Below are 22,638 nucleotides of genomic sequence, written 5' to 3'. Positions count from 1 at the left end.
ACACACACCTTCAGGACTTTTACTTTTTACTCTTTAAGCATTGTTTGGAGATGGTGGTAGTGGTGCCAGTGACCAAACACATGTGTTGAACACCCAGTGAGTGCCAAGGCAGCCCTCAAAGTGACAGCTGGGCTATGGGATGATATGGTATCGATGTCTTCCTACTTTAGGGGGTTTTAAAGTCAGCATCAATTGCAGGAGCCCAACTGATCTTGGGGAGCTCAAGCATGAAGCATCAACCTTGTGTGCTGTGATGGGCCCAGGGAGCCCAAGAAGCCGACTCACTTCACGCACAGCCTCTGCAAAGGTTTTAGGGTTTTTACCTCCAGACTTTCACCACTGCTTTACCCCCTAACCACAGAACACCCCCTGACCTGGGTCTTATCAAGGAGTGTCTCCTGGGCCCAGCTGCACACTGGGAGAGACAGCAGCACAGAGAAAAGGCCAAAAGCAAGAAGGGGGGGGGGCACAGATCCTACTCCAAGGTAGGGCACCCAGGGAGCAGTTTCCATCATGTGACATTATTGCCTTTATAAACTATAAAAACTAAAAATAGATTTAGAACTAGATTTTTACCAACAAATACCATTTGTGTCAAAACAATCCAATCCAAGACTATATATACATGTATTTCCCTAACTACAGCCCATGGGCTATTTTCCAAGTATTTCCTGTGCTTGTTTCTGGCCATTGAGAGTCTCAACTCTGAGAACTTCAAAGTAACTGTGGGTATCAGAAGACGAAGGGGAACGGAAGCGTGGAGTTGCACATGTGTATACCCTGTATAATCGGATAGTCATTTGCCACCTGTCAATGCCTGGTTACACACAGGAGAACTGCTGTCTAGGCTGTCTAGATCCCACTGGGGAGAAAGATCAGCCAGTCTGTCTCAGGGAGAGTGTGCTCAGTACTCCAAAGCTCTAGCTTTGGATCCTGCCTGCTGGATCTGCCCATAGCCTGAGTCCCCAGCTTCACCTCCCACCTGCTAGGCAGGGGTAGTTCAGGCCCCAGTATGCCACCATCCTTTACCCTGTCTGTAGGAAAATCCCAGTTTCCTCTTCCCCCACAATCACTCTTCCCTCACTTGTTCCTCTCCCCACTGACTGCTACAGGCTCAACGTAGGCCCCCTCGAGACCCACTCACCTTACCTATGCCCCGGCCTCCAGCTCACAGGTGACGTCATAGTCATCCTCCCTTGAGAGAGGTTTCTTGAGGTCCTGTGCTCCTCCCATCTTCAGGGCCCATTCTGGACCGGGGCAAGAGACACAGGTTCCACTCCACAGAGCAGCTCTAGTCTGTTGGCATTGGTGGCCAGGACCACTTAACCTTCCTGCCTAGGGTAGGGTCAGAGGATGAGGAAAGTAGACGCACAGTGCCCATAAGCTATCCCACAAAAGAGCATTCCACGGAACCCAGGGTTGCCTGTCCCTGGCCTGTGCTCCCTTCCACATTCCTATGAAATCTCAACAAGCCATTCCCAGGGCACCTCTGAAGTCTCAGCACTTATCCGCCCTACCGCCCACCACTCGCTGCTCCATGCTTTGTTTCCTCCCAGTGCTCAGGAAATGTGCAGCTCCTGTTTCCATGAGCAAACTTTATAGCATCTAAAAAGCTTCACAAGGAGCAGAGGGTCTGAGAGCAACTGAATATCCCTTGCCAGAACTCCCCCTCACATCATCCCCAGCATGCCACTAATCTGTTGTATACAGATGTAACTGGCTCTACTTATGGTATGGTGACTCTTTGACTATCTTGATGTCTGTTTCCTCTGAGACTGTGACCCCAAAGGTACAAAAATCACATCTGTTTAATCACTGGTCCTGCATGTCACATAGCAGGGCACTGCTGAGTCTCCGGTCTAGTTCCTTCCAGCATGACGTGCTCTGAGGCCCTGTGTACATCCCCCTGAAACTCAGTATCCCACTAGAGGGTCTCTGCAGACCCACTCAGCTCTAACACACTAGAAGACCGCAAGAAAAATGCACAGTATTTCTGGCTTCCCGTGATTGTGGGGTAATCATCACCCAGGGCTGGGCTCAGTGAGACGGCACAGCATTGCTGCTCTGGGTGGCACAGACCCACCACTGCAGTGAGCCAAATTCCTGAAGTGGCTAATTAGAACTTTGGAATGTATGTTTGTGCAGCTAAGTATAACGGACAATGAAGAACGATTTTATCTCCTTTTGAGAGTGTAAGTACACTAGTCTGTATTTATATCTTCCATCTCCTAATTTAGAGAGGAACTTTTTTCTGATCAGCCTTCGCTTGCCAATACTTTCGCTCTACATCTAAATGAGGAACAGGAGTCATGTAAGTTCACAGATTGAATGGACAGCTGGTTTACAAAGCCCTTCGGATGAGGCTGCAGGCCTATGCTGGCAACCCCATAATTAGATATAGCATGCTCTGCAACTGATGTATTGATGTATTTTTTTACTGTTTTTAATAACTCAGTCTTCCTTCTGGGATGAGGGGAAAATGGAATTTGTTAAAAATAAATTGAGATTTAGTGGCTTTTCAGCCTTCTGCTGCTTGTTGCTCAAAATATTCTATAAATAAGAGAAGCCCTGCCCTATAGTGCACTGTAAACACCCACAAGCGCTCAGAGCCAAATTCTTCCAATTATGACCCCGTGCCTGTTGCCAAGCTACTGCGAGGACCTACTTGAAAGGCAGCCATCTAGGCCATTTCCTGATTAAGCTGCCCTGTAGCAAGGAATCCAGGCCTGCCGCTTGGGATCTAGTCATTCTCAAATAATCATCCCAGGTTCCTGAAATAAGCTTTTTCCTTGCGATAAAATTACAATTCAAAGGTCACTGCAAAACTCACTACCCACACAACCATCCATCTGCCTGTGCGGGTGGATGTTTAAGATAGGGGGCTGTGGTACCAGAGCCTAAAACCAGGTAGCTGAAATGCATTCAGTGTGGCGTTTCTAATCATGTGAAGAATCAAGGTCAAACAAAAGTAGGTCAGCTGTCAACACGGCAGGTGAGTCAGATATTGCGTCCTCCCACCCCCCTGCCATAGCTAGTTCCTCAGTGAACAACTGGGGTCATCACTGCCCAGTGAACTGGTCCTTCAGAAGCCCTCACCATGGGGTGCCATGGAGGACAGTGTGGGTGGTATAGGGTGCTGGGCTTGCCTGGCATTCACCAGGCCTGCACAGTCTTAAAGGACTGCACTGGGAGAAGCAGGCTGCTGCCGAATGCCACATTGTCACTGGGAAATTACTTCTAGCTCCTTAGAAACAGAACACTCCAAGCAGCACAGAGGAAAATGAGCTCAGGCTAGAAGCAAAGCAGCCTGCCCCGCAACACGAGGCACTTCATTTGCTGCGAGCTCGCCTGGGTGTGGACTCCAAGGGTAGCACTTGAGATCTGTGAGAGGCACTGGGACCCAGTTCCCACCCCAGGAGTGACCACTCTGAACGACAGCCCATTAGTGAGCCAGGGCCTTCCAAAAGAGAACCAAGGTGTGCGTACGGTGAGACTTGCCAAACTCATAGCTGGGGCCTACATCCTTACACGGTTGGCATTTTTAAAATCAGGCATCCCAGAGCAGTTGAGAAGCAGGGGTCACAAAGCACGGAACCTCCTCGGAGAGGCCTCCAATCTACTGTGATGCTTCCTATGACTGTCACATGGTTCAGGGTTCTATTCCTTAATGACTCACATACCTGACATACCGGTGTTTGCTCTGCTTAGAATGTGAGCATCAGATAGATCAGAGACACTCCCTGCCTTACTCTAGACTCTTTGAAGAGCCACTGGAAGATCACTGGCCCTTAGTAAGTGCTCAGTAAATACCCACTGAAAAAATGCACAAGTGCCAGACCCCTGCAAGGCCCTGGCATGGGAGAGTCCCCACAGCAAGGCTACAGGATTACTGGGCCTTCTGCACATAGGAGAAAGCTCAGGAAAGTGCCCGCTCTGTTCAGGGTTGCAGGTTTAGTAAGAGATGGAGCTGAAATTTAAATCCAGGGGTGCAAAGCTCCAATCCTGGCTTGGCACTAAGCATCAGCAGTGTTTATAATCTCGAAACAACAAAGAAAAAGAACTTTGAAACCTTCTATCAACTAGTCCAGTCACACATGACAGACTCGGCTCCTGCCACCGAGATCCAAGTCCCATGTCCATCTTCAGAGTGTACCTACCCCACAGGCAGAGCAACAGGGAGGACTCTGGGCCTGTGGGTGCCAGTACCAGTCACCAGAGCCGTTGCTGTTAGGGTTCCCTGCAAAGGTTCCAAGGAGAGACTTGAAAGCAAGTCAGTGCCTGAGGGTATTAAAGTCCTTAGAATTTGCCTTTCTCCCAAACCAATACCCTAGAACTAGAACCAAAACGAAAAGGGGTGGGGGGCATATGTTTTAAAATGGAAATTTAAGAAGTTTTAAAGTTGAAAAGTAGAGACTTGTATTTACCTGAATTGAGAACATTAAACTGCTGAAGCTAAGTTCATCCCATGATAATCCACACACCACAACACTCCAATCCATCTGATACTTTGAGCCGATCACCCCCACGCACACACCAGTCTGTCTGCTAGCTGCAGGCTCTGGCTTGAATTCATGTGCAAATCAGCAGGTGCATCTCATCAAAACGGCCTGGGTAGCTCTAGTGTGTGAATCCATTTCCCAATTATGAGCAACAACCGCAAGTAGCAAATGTTACCAGACAGGTATTTTGAAGGCGACAGGGATGCCCCACAGCCCTTAGACACGGACAGCCTTCAGAAGTGCTAAGTCTTCCTTGTTTACCAAGGAGCAAGCAAATGCAAGGAGATGGGAGAGCTTCGCAACCTAACCTTGGGGAGTAGGATTCTTCAGCTGGGACTGAGTGGACCTGAGGACAGCATCTCACAAAAAGAGCTGGACTTGTGAGTATTCATCTTGTGCATTTTTTTTTCTCTTGGGAGTAGGTCTATAAATGTCACCAGATTCACAAGGTAACCTGTGACTCTCCCTCCCCCAAAGTTCCAGGAGTACCAATTTTGCTGCTGCTACTTCTGTTTAACTCAGACAATCTCACTGACATAAACGAACACATGGGAGTATCCCCTGGCTCTCACAGCACACAAATTGATGGTGACCGCCAGGGAAAATGGTCCAAGCTCCTGCTCAGGCAATCCAACCTCTGAAGACTGCTCAGTTAACAGCCAAACAGAAGTCACTGGCTACAAGGAGCGGGATTCAACCCAGCCTTAGCTTGAGCCCACAGCTATGACAGCAACAAATAACATACCCAGAAAAGAACAGGAGAGCCATTCTAGGGACAGGAAAACAGCCCTAGGCAAGATGGACTTAGGAGCAACAGTGTGGAAGGGGGAGAAAAGGACACGGGCTTTGGAAGCACACAGGGCTGCACCCGCACACCGGTGGTGTGGACCCAGATAATGATGCTTATGCGACGGTGATGGTGATGGTGACAACAGCAGTCATATCTGCAATGCACATGTTTAACTCACGGTAAGCAAGTACTTATATACTTAAGAAATAATGTTCTGGGGCTGGAGAGATGGCTCAGAGGTTAAGAGCACTGGCTGCTCTCACAGAGGACCTGGGTTCGGTTCCCAGCACCCACATGGCAGCTAACAACTGTATGCAACTCCAGCTCCAGGGGAGTTCAACACTTCTTTTCTAAGCTCTGTGGGCACTTCATGACACGGGTACACTTACATACATGCAGGCAATACACTCATACTCATAAAATAAAAATAGATACAATATAAAAAAGAAATACTGTTCTTCCTTTGGGGGGTGGGGTGGGAGGGGAGCAGGATCTTGTGTAGCCCAAGCTGGTTTCAAACTCACTATATAGCCAAGAATGACCCTGAATTGATCTTCCCACATCTACTTCCCAAATGCTGGGATTATAGGTCTGCACTACCATACTTGGCAATAACATGTATTTCATTTCATTTTCACAGCAACTCTATGGATCCTTTCTGTATTACCTCCATTTTCCAGATATGGGAGAAAAAAGTTGAAGAGATTGAGTGGCATTCTCAAAGGCCACAGCAAGTTGGAGTTTGAGCCGAGTCCATCTGGCTTTGAGACCACACTCTTAAGGATGGTTGGGCTGGCAAGTGCCAGTGAGGTGTTTAACACCATGGTTAGTACCCAGGAAGTGCTTAGGTATAACTGCTCACATTATCCTTATGCCATGGGGACCCAAGGAAGGGCCACAGAGGTGAGTTGTGAACACAGCCTCTACAGATAGTGGCATTTCACTTCATGGGGCTCAACAGCACAATTCGGGACAAATAGGACCAAGGCCTAAGAGACTAAGATAAAGCCAGGCCTGACGGCACAGGCTTGCCAAGTTCAAGACCTGCCTGGACTATAAAGTGAGTTCAAGGCCAGCCTGACCCTGTCTCAAAAGAGTATTTACCTAGCATATGGAAAACTATCCCCAGAATTGGGGGGGCGGGGTTGTGATGACTTCTCAGTCAATGACAGAAGGACACCTTAACAGGATGGGTAGGAATGTGCTTACTCAGAGATGAAGCAATTTTCTTCAGAACTTGGAGAGGATTGGATTCTTAGAAGAGGAAATAACTCACATCCAAAAAGAAAGTCTCACAAGGCAGCACCAGAGATCAGGGCAAGATCAAGGCGAGAATGTGTGCTCACTGGTGGGCTTAGTCCCTGGCACCCTGGGAGGGCGAGGGCCACTGCAGCTGTGGCAGAGAGGGAGACTCTGAATCCCACTTCTTTCTTAACAAACTCTCATGGAACTCAGGACACCATGCATTCTAAAAATGGGAATGTGGTCGGTTAGAGCAAGTTTGCTGTGGAGTCAAATATGGAGAAATGTGGCCATTCAGGAAAAAAACAATGACAGCGTGCTCGTAGGGTAAAGATCACCAGAGCCATCTGCTGAGGGTGACGCACACTCACTGACGCCAGCTCTACGGCCATGTTCGGTGAGCAACACCTCAGGGATGGTGGCCTGCCTAGCCCCACACCAGCTCACCAGCTCATGCCCTCTTGTGTTCTGAGCAAGGAATCCCCACACCAAGCTATACTAATACCAATCATAGATCCTCAGAGGTCTCTGGATCCTCTCATCTGCCCCCTCAGCACAAACTCAGCATCAATTTCCTGAACCATTTTAACAGCCTCTGAAAGACTTTCCGCCGCCTCTCTCCCACAGTCCGGCCCCCACACTGCCACCAGCTGGCTTTCTAAAATAAAAGTGCTGACCAACGTCACTCACCTCCTGAGAGATGTCTACTGGAATTACAATGCCGATGGAACAAACACCAAGGTCTGAGCTTGCATGGAAGCATGCGCTAACTCAGCCAAGGGCTCGTGCAGGCCTCTGATGTTTCATGATTGCCACTTGGGTGCCGGGCTCAGTTTTAAGCCCTGGAGGGGTGACAGCAATGGACAAGGACCCTCCTTGTGGATTACTAGCAGAGTAGGCCACGCAGTCCAATGTAGCAATGATTGCTAATGAAGAGGAGGTGGGAAGGTAGAAGGACGGGTGACGGCCTGCTGGGTAGGCCGGGAGAGGGAACAGCACTTTTCAGAGACAGGTGAGAAAGCACTTGAACAGGGACCAGAACGGAAGAGGCTGAGCCCAGCACAAATATGGGAGAAGAGTAGGCCAGGCTGAGGTGACCTTGGCAAAGGCCCTGAGGCAAGAGAGACACAGTGTCTGAAGTGAAGTAAGCAGAGAGTGCTGAAGGATGGATGAGAAGAGGGGCTAGCGGGCCAGGGCGAGAAGCTTAGGTTCTATCCCAAGCATGACAGAAAGTCACCAGAGAGCTTGAGCAGGAAAGGGACATGATGGTCCTGGCTTGTCAGGCTGTGGGACAATGCAGCAATGGGACCAGAATGGCCAGAGGTGACCTCCTGAGACAGGGGTGGGGTGGGCTGGGTAAGGGTGGGATGGGTGGGAGCCTTCTGGATATAGTCTGAATCTGAATGGCCGCATGAAGAGTGAGGAAGGAGGGAAGGGGGTCAGTGATGATCTGCATGGTTTCATGTGATGAGGCGGACCCAAGAGCAAGGCTGCTTGGAGGTCTGCTTAAGAACAAATTGAGGGGGCTGGAAAGATGGCTCATGGGTTAAGAGCACTGGCTGTTCTTGCAGAGGCCCTGCCTGGGTTGTGTTCCCAGCACCCACATGGCAGCTAACAACTGTCTGTAACTCCAGTTCCAGGGCATCTGATGCCGTCTTCTGGCCCTGTAAGAACTGCATGACACAGGTGCACTTGCATCCATGCAGGTAATACACTCAAACACATAAAAATAAATAAATGAATAAATGAATGAATGAATGCATAAAATGATAAGAACAGATTGAGACTTCCATTTAGCTACGCTGATCTGACTGGCATTATACAGTGTGGCTATGGGTATGTGACATGATGGCCCAAGAACAAGGTCCAGGGTGGCACTCAGACTCAAGGGTATCTGCACACAGGTGATTGCCATGGCTGGGCAATCTGAGTGCCCCACCTCTGGTTCCAGCTGCAGAATGTTCCCTGTATGCCACCTGTGGCCAGAGCTTGTCTACCCTGGATGTAGCTGGCATTCTGCTACTGACCTTTTGAGCCTTGCACACAAGTCACCTCAGAGGCCCGTCCTGAACCTGCAGGAGGGAGCCGTCATCCTCCCTTCTCACAAGCACCTGTCCCACACCTTGGCCATGGCAACCCTGTATCCATTTACCCCCTTCCTTTCCCCAGCACCTGAGGACAGTGGTGGTTAAGTCTCTTTCTCCCTGGGTCCCATCCCCTGTGCTGAAGTCTGAGCACAGAGGACATTCGGATGAATGGAGTCCTCTCTGCAGAGAGGCACAAGGGAGCACAGACAGCAAACTGACTCACAGCGCAGCTGCCGTCTGCACGGGAAAGGGCTGCAAAAAACAAGGTGCTGTGACCGAAGCACTAATAAAGCTCAATGGGGCAGAATGCTTTCTTCCCTTGAGGGCTTTCTAGCAACAAAGAGCTTCAAGAAATCTAAGAGCTGAGCATCGTGGGGGGTGATGAGGTGTAATGAACACCAGCCTGATGAAGGTGTGTGGACTCCAGCTGCAGAAACACTGAGTCCAAAATCAATGCTTAAGGAGCTCAGGGTGGACCTTTCACCCTGAGAGTGATCCTGGAAGACAGGTCTTGGCCCTTCCTCACACAGGAGGACAGGAGGGAGCTGTCAGATGTATCCTGGGGAGTAGAGAACTCATACTTAGATTGCCCAGTACCAACAATGCCTTCTAGCACCTACCAGAACCTCACCTACGGCCCAGGGCCCTGTAGCAGGCAGAGTCTGAGGCTGAGACTGCAGAGTATACCAAGCGTGGCTCGAGAAAGGCAGAGATTGTCTAGGGTTCCTGAGAAGTCTGTCCTCAGCAGAACAGAAGCGGAACTGGATCTCCATTTCCAGGCCAGGCTCTGCATTCTCTCTCTCCCTCCCGGGTGAAAAGAGAGTGTTAACAGTTTACACTACCTGCCTGCAGTAGGAAGAGAAATTGTGTTGTCATCTGTGACCACTTAGCAGAGCAAACACTTAGATGATCCTAGGCCCGTGAACAGGGGGGACAAGAGAATGGCCATCTGTACCAATCACACAGAAGAAGAGCAGCCCAAATTCAAGCCTCCAGCAGGACTGTTCTATACAGTGTCCACTAGACACAGAATCCCAGGCAACGCTGGAGGGAGGTGGTCAAGGGGACCTGGGGGCTGGACTCAGCTACTTGTGTACCATCCTTTTTATTAACCTTTCTAAGCCTTGTGTCCCCACCCTCAGGAAGCAATGCACATCCCATTCCCCAGAGCTGCTCTGATGTTCAGGGGACTGAATGTGAGGTATGTGTGCCTGGTATACAGCAATGGTCGGATGGCTCATGGTTTGTCACTGGGGAGCAAGCAAAGGAACTTAAGTGTGCTGTAGAAAAGGGAATGGAAAAAGACGGCTAGAGAAAGTTCAAGTAAAACCTCAGAGTAAAGCACCCTCTGAGGGCTTACTAAAGCACGAAGAAGCTATTTAAGGAAGGCTGCAATCCCAGTAAGTGGAGGAAGATCTAGAGTTCAAGGCCAGCCTTGGCTACACAACACGTCTGAGGCCAACCTGGACTATATGAGGCCTTGTCTAAAGAAAGAAGGAAAGAAACAAAAGTGAGAGAAAACGGCAAAGAAAAGGGGAAGTTCTTCAAGAAGCTCTCAGTGGTGCTTTTTAAAATCAGGATGGAAGAAAAGAAAGGCAGAATGAGAGGGAACAGGAAGAGGAAAGGGATGAGCTAACTGAATACATCAGTGCTTGTAATGGGTATGCAAAAGACAACGATGCTCTAAGGGACAAAGTCCCCCTATTAATTACCATGTTGTTATCATGTTTGTTCAACTCGTATTCAATCTGCAATACCCTACTTGCTTGATAACCTTTTCTACCCCCACCTGGAGAGTTAATTATTTTGTTATTGTTGTTTCAAGACGGGGTCTACCCTGTCAGCCTGACTGGCCTAGAACCTTCTATGCAGACCACAACAATCACTGCAGACTTACAGTGATTTCTCTTGTCTCTCTTCCCAAGTGCTTGGATACAGGCCTGTGCCACCATGCCTAGCCAGAGGGCAGGGATGGGGGGAAGAAAGAAAGGAGGGAGGGAAGAAGAGAGGACTATTCCTAAATAACATGTGAAGACAGTGACTATAACAAATTCTGAACCATTTACATTTATTTACCCACAGTACACAGAAAGGGGGGGATCTGTTTGCTTTTTACTGTTCATAGTATCTTTATTTATCCTAGTCCCAAATCTGAAGTCAACACATCTGTCTGGCGGCAGGTGGAAGTGCAGGCAAACAGCACAGCACTCTGAGAGAGAACTTTCCAGGCTCACAGCACCACCATACTTCCCTATGAACGAATCTGGAAGGACTCGCTATTAAGTACTGAATGTCTATCATAAAAATGGCCGAACAACAGCAGCAGCCATGGACATGCTCCTCTATGCCAGGTGCTGTCCAGGCACTTGGCACCAGGCTTGCCAATGTGGGTCACACAGCCCCCGGGCACGAGGCCAATCAAGGCCTGTCTGACAAAGCTGCCTCAGCCAGAAAAAGAAAAACAACAAAAACCTTAGACTCAGCATCGTAAAACTGGGCCGAAGCCAAAACAATGACAGATAAATGCGTGCTGACAATAACACGGGGGTGTCACCTGCCACTCACAAAGTGTGTTCCTCACATCACCTCACTGACTGTCACAGCCTTCACTGTGTTGAGACTTTACATCCTGACCAGTCTGCCTATGGTTGCCATTAGCAAGAATGCTTGCAGATACTAGATAGAATGATGGCAGATACTAGATATTTGGTGTTTTCTACATGTCAGAACGCTATGAAGGGTCCAAACCCCTTCACAGAGGACGAACAACCCTAAGGGTTTGTCTTAAGTCAGTATGCAGCTGACATTCGGTCTCGGGTCTCTCTCCAGAGCCTGGGGCCAGGGTGACAAGCGCTCTTTCTTTGCAGGAGGCACCTTGGACTCACCTCAGTCTGCAGCTGGTGAATGGGCTGAGGTCCTGGCTCTCTTCCCCCTTCCCTGCCCCTGCTCTCCACTTTCCCCACTTGGTCAGAAGCCATTTCTGCTTTTATTTTTCTCACTAATAACAGCATGAGTCACTTGGTCTTGAGTCAGGCTGGCCTCAGAAGGCCCCAGCAGCCTGGTGAGGTGCCCTGGGGGACCCAGCTTCGCCTGATGCCCTTCCCCTGCCCAGCTTCTTGGAGTCTACATCAGGTTTTCACAGCGTTGCCATCTGAATGGGCTCTGGGAAGAGGGTTCTGATGGTCACATAAGTCAATGAAGTGGTCACAGAGGCACCAAAGAGAAGAGGGGGTGTGGCTTTGAACTGGGCAAGGAGGAAATATTTTATAGCCAAGAGCTATGATGATATATCTATTATTCAAAGTGGCACATTAGTCCCCTGAGAGGAGGAGACATGGCTGGGCAATAAATTATGCAAGTAAAAATATCATGCAAAGGAAACATGTACACACATCTGCACCACAAAGCAGCTGTTCGTGAGGTAATAACTTTTGGTCCTTCCTGCCCCTTCTTCAGAACCCGAAGCGCACAGAGATTAAGGGCAAGGCTACTCTGCTCCTGATGGGTTCCCAAAGGATGATGGCCAGCACATAGGTCACCATGACACACATGGTCAGTCATCCTCAGAATATATGCAGGTTCAGACACACCAGGTGAAGGACAGCAGGCTCCGTCCCAGGAGGCCCGATGGTCCCTTTCCTTACAGAAGAATGACAAAGGGGACGCCGGGGAGAGAGGACAAAAAGACCAGGGAAAAGGGACAGACTCCACCGAGCCTGGCTGCTTCCTAAGCACAGAAGCTCCAAAGCAGAGCCCAGGAGCTGAGGCTAGGGCTGAACCCACAGCACAACTAGATCCACAGAGTGGCGGGCCTGCCTGGCACTTCCAGTCAGCACCAAGACAAGAAGCAGGCAAGGGGCAGGGAGATGCCATGAGTGAGTGACTGGCCCCTCAGGCTGCCAGTCAACAGTGCAGCGGCACCTAGAGTCCTGGGCATTGTTGCCATCCTGGGGTGCCCAGGGGCTGCCCAACATGGAAACAAACAGCATTAGCCCAGTAACCACACAAATAAATTCAAGATGACTTCTCTGATGAGTGCTGGGGCTAGGGAGGAGGCTGGGTACTAGAACACATGGCAGGGCAGGCAGAAGAATGGTATGGGCATACACCTGCAGCCTAGCACCTGGGCTAGCCTCTGATTGCCACAGGCTCCCTTGGGGCCTCAGGGTTCCACATGGTACCTTGGGGGTCATAACAACAGTACCTTAGTCACCATCTCCTGAACCTACATGAAGTGGCTTCCCACCAAGCACTCCGGCAGCACTTGACACCGGCTGAGCTGTCAATCAGCAGTGAGCAATGGCATGTGAAAGGTAATGGTTAGACCTAGCCTTCTGAGCTGGGGATGTAGCTCAGGGGTACAGAGCTTGCCTAGTGTGTGCAAGGCCCCAGATTCAAATCTTCAGTCACAGAAAAGACAAAAAATTCAAGAAAAGACCTAGTTTTCTCAAGGTGTCAGAGAAGGCTTTCTACTCTACCAGCTGAGCTCTGAAGATCATACAAACATCAGCAAATCAGGAAGAAAACGCTTTCCATGCCGAGCAAGCAGCTATGGAAAGTCCCTTTGGGAGAAGGTAGTAGATAAGCTGGGGCGCCTGGTCAGGAAGACACCTCTGGGCCTAGAGCAACTCTCTTCTGGGAAGCCTTCCCAGTTTACTGTGAGGACAAGATAAAAGTGGCATTCTTGGCACAATGTGCCCATTCTGTGTAGAAGTAGGGAGTGAAGAAGTGAAGTTGGGAGCTAACCGCCCCCCACACCCTAGAAACGTGGGGTTATTTTCTGTAGACTTGGTGCACTGAGTTAGCTCCCGTGGGGAATACAGACCCTGGCTGGCCTGGGTTCCCCAGTCAGAGCCTTGACACGTTCATGTCGCTCCTTGGTGTAGACTCGCAGAGGACTTTCCAAGGTTCAAAATGCATCTGGGACTGTCCTTAGAGTGCACCTCCACAGAGGGCAGCCAGGGATCTGCATCTTCCATCTGGAAACACATTCTCAGCTGGACTTGGGGAAAGGCTATCAGACAGTGGTTGGCAGGAATCAGTATTGGGCTAATTTAGGATATTTGGGATTCAGCCGAGACCAAGCTGGGTGGACTACACATTCCTGAGAATTCCTTGATGAATTATTTTTCGTTTTAAATGTCAATTCTCATTTCATCAACACTAGAAAAAAATATTGAGAGCCAGAGGCAAAGAATATAAAGTCACAGCCCTGAGGTCTCAGGACACTGGGAAACAAAAGGCATCCACAAACCCCAGCCTGGAACAGCCTTCTCTGCCCTGGAGAAGGGGTGGTCCCACTAAACTCAGCCACCAATGAACCTCCCATTTCAGGTACACTTGATCACATCACAAAGCTGTTGTTTGGCGGCACAAACAGACTCTGCTATCCTCACTCTTTCAACAAACACTTTCTGAGCCAGGTGCACTGTGCTGGCACCAGGAACACAGACTGTGTTTTTGTGTGTGTTTTTGTGTGTGTGTGTGTGTGTGTGTGTGTGTGTGTGTGTGTGTGTGTGCTTTCTCCACCCTTAAGGAGCTTAACTTACTGAGCAGCATAACATTTAAGTAAGTCAACAACTCTATTGGTAAATACCTTACACTAAAGTCATGTAGGGTACTCTGGGAGGCATGAGGAAGGTCAGCTCCAGGTCTGGGGAGGAAATGAGGGGGTGTCCGGCAGAACAAGGGGAAATTGGAACTAAGTCCATGTGGGGAGCAGTGGTCAGGTCATTCCTGGGAGCCCAGCGCAGACAAAGGCACTGGAAGTAGAGGCCGTTGGTAGGTGGCTGGGCTGAGGTTGGAACTGTGGAAAAGAGGCAGGTGGCCAAATGCTAGGTTCTGGGATGGCTGCAGGTTCTGGAAGGAGCTTGGCTTTTATTCTATAGCCACTGAGGACCCAGTAGAGAGTTTTAAGTTGGAGAAAGCCGTAGAGATGCATTAATTAGAAACGTGCTGCCAGGAGCATGGGGTGAAGGAGGAGAAAGATGGATGGGGTGGCCAATAAGAGGCCTTTGAAATGCCTGGTGTGGTAGTGCATGCAGTTAACCCCAGCACTCCAGAGGCAGAGGCAGGAGAATCTCATGCCAGGCTGGTCTACATAGTGAGTTTCCAGTGGGCTGGAATTAGGGAGACCCTGTCAAACAAAACAACAACAACAACAACAACAACAAAACAAAACAAAAAAAGAAGCTTTTGTAAAAAAAAAAAAAGATCCAACTAATGAATCCTAAGCAAAGTTCCCAAGGGAAAGAAGAAAACGAGGAGTCACGGGCTGATGAGATGATGCAGCAGGCAAAGGCGCTTTGGACACAGACCTGACAACCTGAGCCCCAGGTTCCGTGGTGGAAAGAGAGACTACTCTTGGAAACTGTCCTCTGAATTCCACGTGTACACTGTGCATGTGCCCATGTGTGCACACACATGCACACGTGCACTTATCACACACACAATAAACAACACAAAACAACTGAGCTCACAAATCAGAAGACAGATCCTTTGGGACACAGTAGCCAGTGGATAGGCTAGCCAAGGGAAAAGATAAGCCTTGAGGCCAGATGTAGAGACAACTGAGTGGCACAGACACTGGGAGCCAGAGCAGGGACACTTGCAAGAGCTCAGGGGAAGCAGTGAGGCAGCTCTACGGTTCCTCAGGACACAGGAAGTACAGATGAGGTCATCAGAAGAGAGCAAGCAGAACCTGAAGCCAAGGACTAGGAAAAGGAAAAGGGCCAAACAATCTGTAGAGGTAGAAGGAAAACCAGGAGCTAGCAGACCAGTGGGGTGAGCCAGGGCAGGAATGCATGGCACAGTCGGAAAGACCTCAGAAGGGTGCCCTTGATGAGGGACCCGGGCGATGCAGCCCCAAGTGAGACCAAACGGAAGTGTGGAAGACTTGTCAGACAAACCCTCAAGTCCCTCCCAGAGGGAGGATCTCAGTATGTTTTCTCGCAGGCTCCCCGCAGCTCTGCTTGTGGGAAAGACCTCCCCTGATCACCTCACCTTACCCATCGGCCTTAACACTTTCCACCCTACCCACTTTATATCATACCATGGGCATGCCTCATTACCTACACAGGCTGTCTGCCCTGTGACATCAGAGACCCTGTCCTGTGCCACCTCTGTAAACAGTGTTGCGGAGAGCAGGGCCTGGCATACAGAGGCTGAGCACTGCATCCAACATCACTGGCTCACGAGAAACAGCAGATCACGGGTGAGCAGGTAATACAGTCTGACTGTGCTAGATGCTGGGGACACAAGGGGAAGGTAGAATGGAACCTGCCCTTTGTAGCTTGGTGTTGGAGGTGAGCACAGACAAACACCAAGCGTTCAAAGAAAAATCACATTATGACCACAGCCAGCCTGGAATGCCACTCTTGTGCCTGCTACTGGTAGTTCCTCTCAGAACCAGAGTTACCCCCTCCAACTGAAGGACAGTCTTCCTGGGAAATAAGTGACTAAGGTTTGGTCTTCATCTTCTCCAGACTTTGCAAACTTTTCTGTCCCCCCAAATAGGCTCCTAAGAAGAGGAAACACCCACCCTATGCTCCTCATTATTAATGTGAGGGACTCCTATCTGCTCCTACGTAAGTGGGAGAAGAAATCTCAGACTTAGGTGAGAGAAAATGAACAGCATGAATCGGGGAGCATACAGAACCAGGTTCAAATCTCTGGTTACCTTGGGTAGATTATTTAGCCTCTCAATGACCTGACTTCCTTACTGCTGAGAGTAAAACACACTTCCAGCACAGGTCATTCGAAGTTGAAATGAAATAATGCACACCGAGGGCTTCACGCAGCACTTGGTCCTTGGTCAGCCAAACGGTGGCTCATCAGTTGCATCTATTGCTTTTATCATTAGATCTTAAACTGCTACCTTCATGTAAACCAAATCAGACTTAGGTGCACTCAGAATTCTGATCATCGAGCACACAATTCAAGTACTCAGAACACAAACTGATAAGTAGTATACTGACGTAGGGATTATCTCAAATCCCCCACATTCGTCTAGACTCTGCAGTAAGTTTGATTTCAATTTTTAGCTGGATCTATTTTCTCCTCCATTTTATGCAAATGCAACTACTTCCCCAACAGATTACATCTCGTCTTGTGGCAAGAGTCCAAACCCAGGCTGGATTCCATGGAGCAAGTTGTGGCAGAGTTATGAACACCACACCTCAGAATGAGCCTAAGAACACAATCACAAGCCCAGTGTACACAAAAGCCCAACACAGCTTGGCTCCAAGGACGGCAAGGGGAACTGGTCACAGCATGCTTTGTATGCCTTACAGCTAAAAGGTACTCCTGGCATGCAAACACAGCTCTCCTTGGCCTCTGGGTCCCTTCTGCCTTCCCACTTCAAAGTTATGCATATTCCCCAAAGTTCAGCCCTTTACTTATTCAAAACTATGGTGTGCATTCTATATCTCCATATGTAAGCATCTCAGTACAAGCTTAGTCCTGCATTGCTAGCTGCATACTGGACATTCTCTACAAACAAACTACTTCACCTTAAATTCAGCAGATCCGAAACCAGTGTCAGGAGTGGGGGTATAGTTCAATGAAAGAGCCCTTGCCCAGTATGCACGAAGCCTTGGACTCAATCTTCAGCATGATAATCAATCAATCAATCAATCAATCAATCAATCAATCAATCAATTCTAACATCAATGATCTCTTTCCACCCCCGCACCCACACGTCTGTTGATAAAACTGTTGTGCGACACCAACTTTCAACTTTCATCTTCTTTGACTCCTGTCTTTAAAGTTAAATGAGACTGAGAATCTGATGGTCTCGCCCTTTGCAATCTCTCATCCATTGATCAAATGTCTGCTTTTATTGCTATTGACCAGGAGATACCACACCTGGATCGAAACTACTGCCTTCTAACAAGGTCCCATCCTTCCTGTCCAGCCACCAGATGAATATTCCTAAAATGTCACTTCTGTCACTTTACTTCCCGTCTCAAAATAACTGTCAACAGATTCCTACTGCCTCGAAAATGAAATCTAAGTGTCTTAGTTTGGCATTTGGGGTCTAGAAAACAGGTTGTCAAACTACAGCTCAGATCAGCCTACCACCTTTCCAACAGATAGTATTTTACAGCCACAACCCTTCATTTACATATGGCCAGGGCTGCTTTCATGATCAAAGCAGAGTAGAGTGACCCGACTGAGGCCACACCACTCCATAACGTCATGCCCCTTACAGAACAAGTTCGCTGATCTTGGCAACAGATCCCACCAAAGATCTTGCCCATAACTGCTTTGAACAAAGATATTGTTCCTATTGGTCCATGGCTGAGTCTGCAGACCTTTCCCTCAGGACAGAGATAAAGCACCACCTGCCTGTGAAGACAGCTGCATCCATTCCCTGAGTCTGGGATTCTCCTCCTCTGACCTTCCTCTACATCAACCACAGAAGCCTAGAGTGAGAGTCAGCTCCTGGGTGTCCTTTCACCCTATGCTATAGACTTCTCAAGAGTCCAGGCTTCCTGACCTCCATCAGGTACCTGCCAGTGATAACAACCTTGCCCTTCATCCAAACACAATCCTTCACAGCATCATTCAGTAAGAAGTCATCCAACAGACTTACCAATGAAGGCCTAGGGTTCCACATTTGAGATGTTAAGTTTGGGTCCAAAAGCATACACTGTAGCCACCACCACCTGGAAGCAATAAAAGAATAGTTTAGGTTTAGAGAACTAACAGGGATGTAACACATTTTCTTTCAACTCATGATGGCATCAAGTTTTGACTAGCTGTCTTCCGGTTACCACCTCTGCCTCTGTCTAGGAAACTCACTGGCTGGAACTTCCTCCACATTCCAGGCAGCCCAGATATCCCTCCTCTCAACCATGGAACCCCGGTGACACATCTGTGCTGACACATGGCACTGGAAGAATGTATTTGGGGATGGGAGTGTCTAGGCCACAGGCTTTTCAAGAGACTTGTTAAATTCACCTGACCCATTGAACCTAGTATCTAGAACACTATGGGCATTTAGATGGTCCTCAGTAAATGTGTATAACGGATGAGAAAACAACCTGCTCAGTTCATTAGCACACACCTGAATTCTACACTTCTAGGACACAGATCTCACCATAGGAATGCATGCCCCAGTCCCATTGCTTTGAATAAGCAACAGCTTGTCAGAAAGGTTAATGACATTACTCTAAAGCTACCCCTTTGCAATGACACTCCTCAGGTCAGAAACCTTCAGAGGCTCTCAGAATCAGAGATGGGATGTCAGGATGTCAGGCCACCCCAGTTGGCAGCCTCAGCTTGCCTGGATTCCCCAAGTGGACCCTACCATTCAGACAGAGAAGATGGACAGCAAGTCCCTCAAAACCAAGTCTACTCTCAGGGTCCCCTCTAGGTGGATGTGTTCTTCCATCCCCTTCACACGGCATTGATCATCTACTGATGCCATCTATTTCAGACATTATAGCCCACACCAGTTCATGATAGGGCCCTAAGCGGATGCTTTTTGGGGGTCAGAGAAATGACTCAATAGTTAAAAGCACTGGCTTCTCTTGCAGAGCAAGGGTTTGGTTCCCAGCACCCACATGATAGCTAACAACTGTTCCTAACTCCAGTTCCAGGGGATCTGACACCCTCTTCTGACATCCATGGGTACTGCATGATACAGATGCATTTGCACACATGCAGGCAATATACTCATACATGTAAAAACAAAAATAATACATAAAATATATATTTTAAGTATATGTCTTAAACTATGGCAAAATGCATGCAAAATGAAGTTCATAATCTCAATCATTTGGAAATGTACAACTTGTCGGGATTCAATGAATGCACACTGTGTAACCGCTATCACCATCCACCTCTAGAACACTCGTCATCTGCAAAGTGGAAACAGTAAGTTTTAGTAAAACGAATGAACCAATGAATGAAATATACTGCTGACCTCCCATGGTACTATCTTCACGTCTTTCTCAGATTTACTTCAATTCATCTTAAACGACAGAGAGTGAGAGCGAGAGCGAGAGAGCGAGAGAGCGAGAGAGCAAGAGAGAGAGAGAGAGAGAGAGAGAGAGAGAGAGAGAGAGAGAAATTATGTTCCTCTTAGGGCAGGAACTCCAACTTATCTGCAATGTAAAGCTTAGCTAAATGCATGCCTGTGACCTGTCCTTCACACTGCTAGACTCACTGGTCATGTCCTGAATGCCCCCTTAGACCTGAACTGCTAAAGATTTTCTCAGTTCCAGATATCAACTCGAATGAATAAGACTTTGTAAACTCTAAGGATAATTTGAAATCTCCCATATGACGAAAATCTATAATTTCCATCTTCTATCCTACCCATGTATCTATTTGTTTGTTTATCTATCTACACAATAAACTTTATGAGGATATCTAGTATGTACTTTACAAATGACTTATTTCCACAACATGCCTGCATAAGGAGATAACTCTGTTTATCCTCAGGAAGCCCGAGGCTTCTTCAGTTGAACTTGGAAGAGGACAGTGTGGATGGTTAGGGTTATCATAGAGCAATGGAAAGAGAAAATTTTAAGAATTCCAAAGGAGATTGTAAAGAGAAAAACTAAACACACTCAAGAGCCGAGCTTTGTCAAAGGGCATGGATCTTCCATCTCCCGCTGTGGTTACCATCTAACCCACCGCCAGCCAAGGCTGGCACCTAGTGACTCACCTAATGGAATTCCCAGGAGGACTAGATGAAGGAAAATGGCATTGCTCCCTTCCAAACACTGGGTAACTGGGGAAAAAGAAGACCAAGGTCAGAGGGAGCAGAGGTGAGGCAGGACACAGACCCACAGAAGGGAGTCTGACTATTCTCTCAGTCCACACAATGCTCTCCAGTCCCAGGCTCATCCCCAGTTCAGAAGCAGAAGACGTTGCCATAAGAAATTTGAGCAGGGAATTAGTATCCATTGTAAAGTACAAGAGACTGGACCTTTCCTTTGATCAGTAGTCAACTACTGCAGTCAAGCTAGAGGTCAAGTACACAGGAGCTCTGTGTAGGCCACATTGAATGTCTCATACAAAACACATCCAATAGAAGCTCACTCCAACCTCCCCAGACCTGTACCCGCCGAGTGTGCTGCCATCTCAGTGTAAATCAGCATTTTCCCAGTTGCCAGGCCGAAAGCGCCCCCTCAGTGCTCACCTTTCGCTCCATAGCCAATTCTCACCCAAACGTCTTTTCACATCCAAATATATTGACATGGCCATTTCTCACAACACCTCTGCCATCAGCATCATAGGTTGTTAGAACAGCTTCCTAGGGGGGTCCTCACTCTTACCCTCAGACTGTTCACACCTCCAGTCATAGCTGATTCTCACTGGAGACAGAAGTCTGCTGCTATGTGACTTATTTCTTTGACTCCTTCCAAGTCTTCCTAGCAATGATGAAGCCAAAGAAAGCATTTCTAAACCTATAGGTCCAGGGGCAGGCAGCAGGGCAAGTAGGGGCTCCAGGCCAATACCCCCTCTCATCTATCATCCCTTTACTGACTGGCAGTCCTGACGTTATCACCTGTTCTTTATCTTCTCAAAGAAAGAAAACCTTTTAAAGGGAGTGAGAGACAGTGAGCATCCCTTCCCAGTGAGGACACCAATAAAAAGCCAACACGTCACACGTCTCAAAGAAACACTGAGGTCATAGAATCTGCCACCACTTAAAGGCTCACTTCAGAGATCAGGCTTGCCTTCTACAGCATGAATATTTACCCCGAGGTGGTGAGAAACTTCCTTTAGCCTCTCTTCTTTCAGCCTTCAGGGGGTCACCAAGCCTTGTTTACCTGCTTGTCTCCACACCTTCTCTCCTCCTCCTCATTGACTCCACAAGAAAAGGCAAAATTCAAATAGAATCACTTGGTGCCATAGGCTGGGGTCCCAACAGCTCTTCGTGGAGCCCCTGCAGTAGCCTCCTCATCACCCAGTCACATGTACTCACATATTTACAATCACTACCTCACAAGGTATCTGGACTAATTTTAATAAAAAGTTTGATCAAGTTTAAAGCTACAAAGAGTTCCTGCACTGTTATACTATAAATTCTTCAAAACCTGTTACAGGATAAACAATACTTTTCATCTGCCCTCAGTGCAGTTCTTCAACTTGCCTGGACAGGGCTAGAAATACATTCCTGCCCCTAATTAGAACACTTCCCTCCTTGAACCAACAGTGATTGGCCCAGAGGATAGGCACACCCTCCCGGCCGAGCCAATTAGAACCTTCCTCTAGAATTGATCCCTAGACGCAGAAAGGGGTGCTCCCCTTCTCTGAAGTTGTAAACTAAGGCATCACAGGAGCAAGGGCCAAAGAGCCAGCAGGACACTGGCAGTGTCAACTCCCACTCCAGAGGTTCAGCTTCTTTGGTGACTTCTGACATCTCCCTTCCCAATTATGGAACCAGTAAGTACCCATTTATGCCTCTGTTAGAAGGTGGGAGAGTTACCCCCTCTTCTTTATACCACAGGGCTGGAACCGTTCCCAATGTGCTGTATACACCATCATTTGTTATTGAAGAATGGAACAAGCACACAGGCTGCAGGGCCAGAAAGACCTGATGAGACCCAGCCTTGCTGTGGGACCTGAAGAGAGGTTTCTAGCTTTCCACCATTGTGTGTGCACCTGTGTGTTTGTGTGTGTGTGTGCAGGTGCACAAGTGTGTGTGTGAGGCCAGAGGACAATCTCCGATGCTGTGTTTTGATACTCATTCACCTTGGTTTGTTTTTTTGCTTTTATTTTGAAGGGGTTTGTTAGTGTTTGTTTCTGCTTTTGAGATAGGGTCTCACTATGTGGCCCTGGCTGGCCTGGAACTCCCTACAGAGACTAACACTCATGGAGCGCCACCTGCCTCTGCCTCCCAAGCGTTGGGATGGAAGGTATGTGCTGCCACACCCAGTTCATCTTGTTTTCTTCATTGTTCATTTTTGCTGTTGTTCTATTTTTTCATCTTGTTTTCTGAGATGGTCTCTTCTCAGTCTGAACTCACTGTAGGCTAGGCTGGTGATTGGAGACCAGCCTA

At 48.3% G+C, this 22,638-nt stretch overlaps 1 protein-coding gene across 8 annotated transcripts in view; it reads right to left on the bottom strand.

Annotated features, from left to right (window-relative positions):
- The window catches only part of Arntl (aryl hydrocarbon receptor nuclear translocator like), an 82,802-nt gene extending 62,446 nt beyond the window's left edge, over window positions 1-20,356 (bottom strand). For 3 of the 8 annotated variants that reach the window (XM_029556272.1, XM_029556273.1, XM_029556274.1), the window contains exon 1: window positions 18,214-18,286. In XM_029556272.1, the coding sequence (XP_029412132.1) occupies window positions 18,214-18,267 (54 nt within the window). In that variant the 5' untranslated portion in view covers window positions 18,268-18,286. Of the gene's footprint in view, window positions 1-18,213; window positions 18,287-20,295 lie in introns of those variants that run through there. The other 5 variants (XM_008853499.3, XM_029556276.1, XM_008853502.3 and 2 more) reach the window with 5 other exon arrangements.
- Between the last annotated feature and the right edge of the window lie 2,282 nt (window positions 20,357-22,638).

This window comes from Nannospalax galili, unplaced genomic scaffold, assembly GCF_000622305.1.
Source record: "Nannospalax galili isolate Female #2095 unplaced genomic scaffold, S.galili_v1.0 scaffold44, whole genome shotgun sequence".
NCBI lineage: Eukaryota > Metazoa > Chordata > Mammalia > Rodentia > Spalacidae > Nannospalax > Nannospalax galili.
Note: the sequence above shows the minus strand (reverse complement) of the source record. Positions and strands in the feature narration are given on the sequence as shown.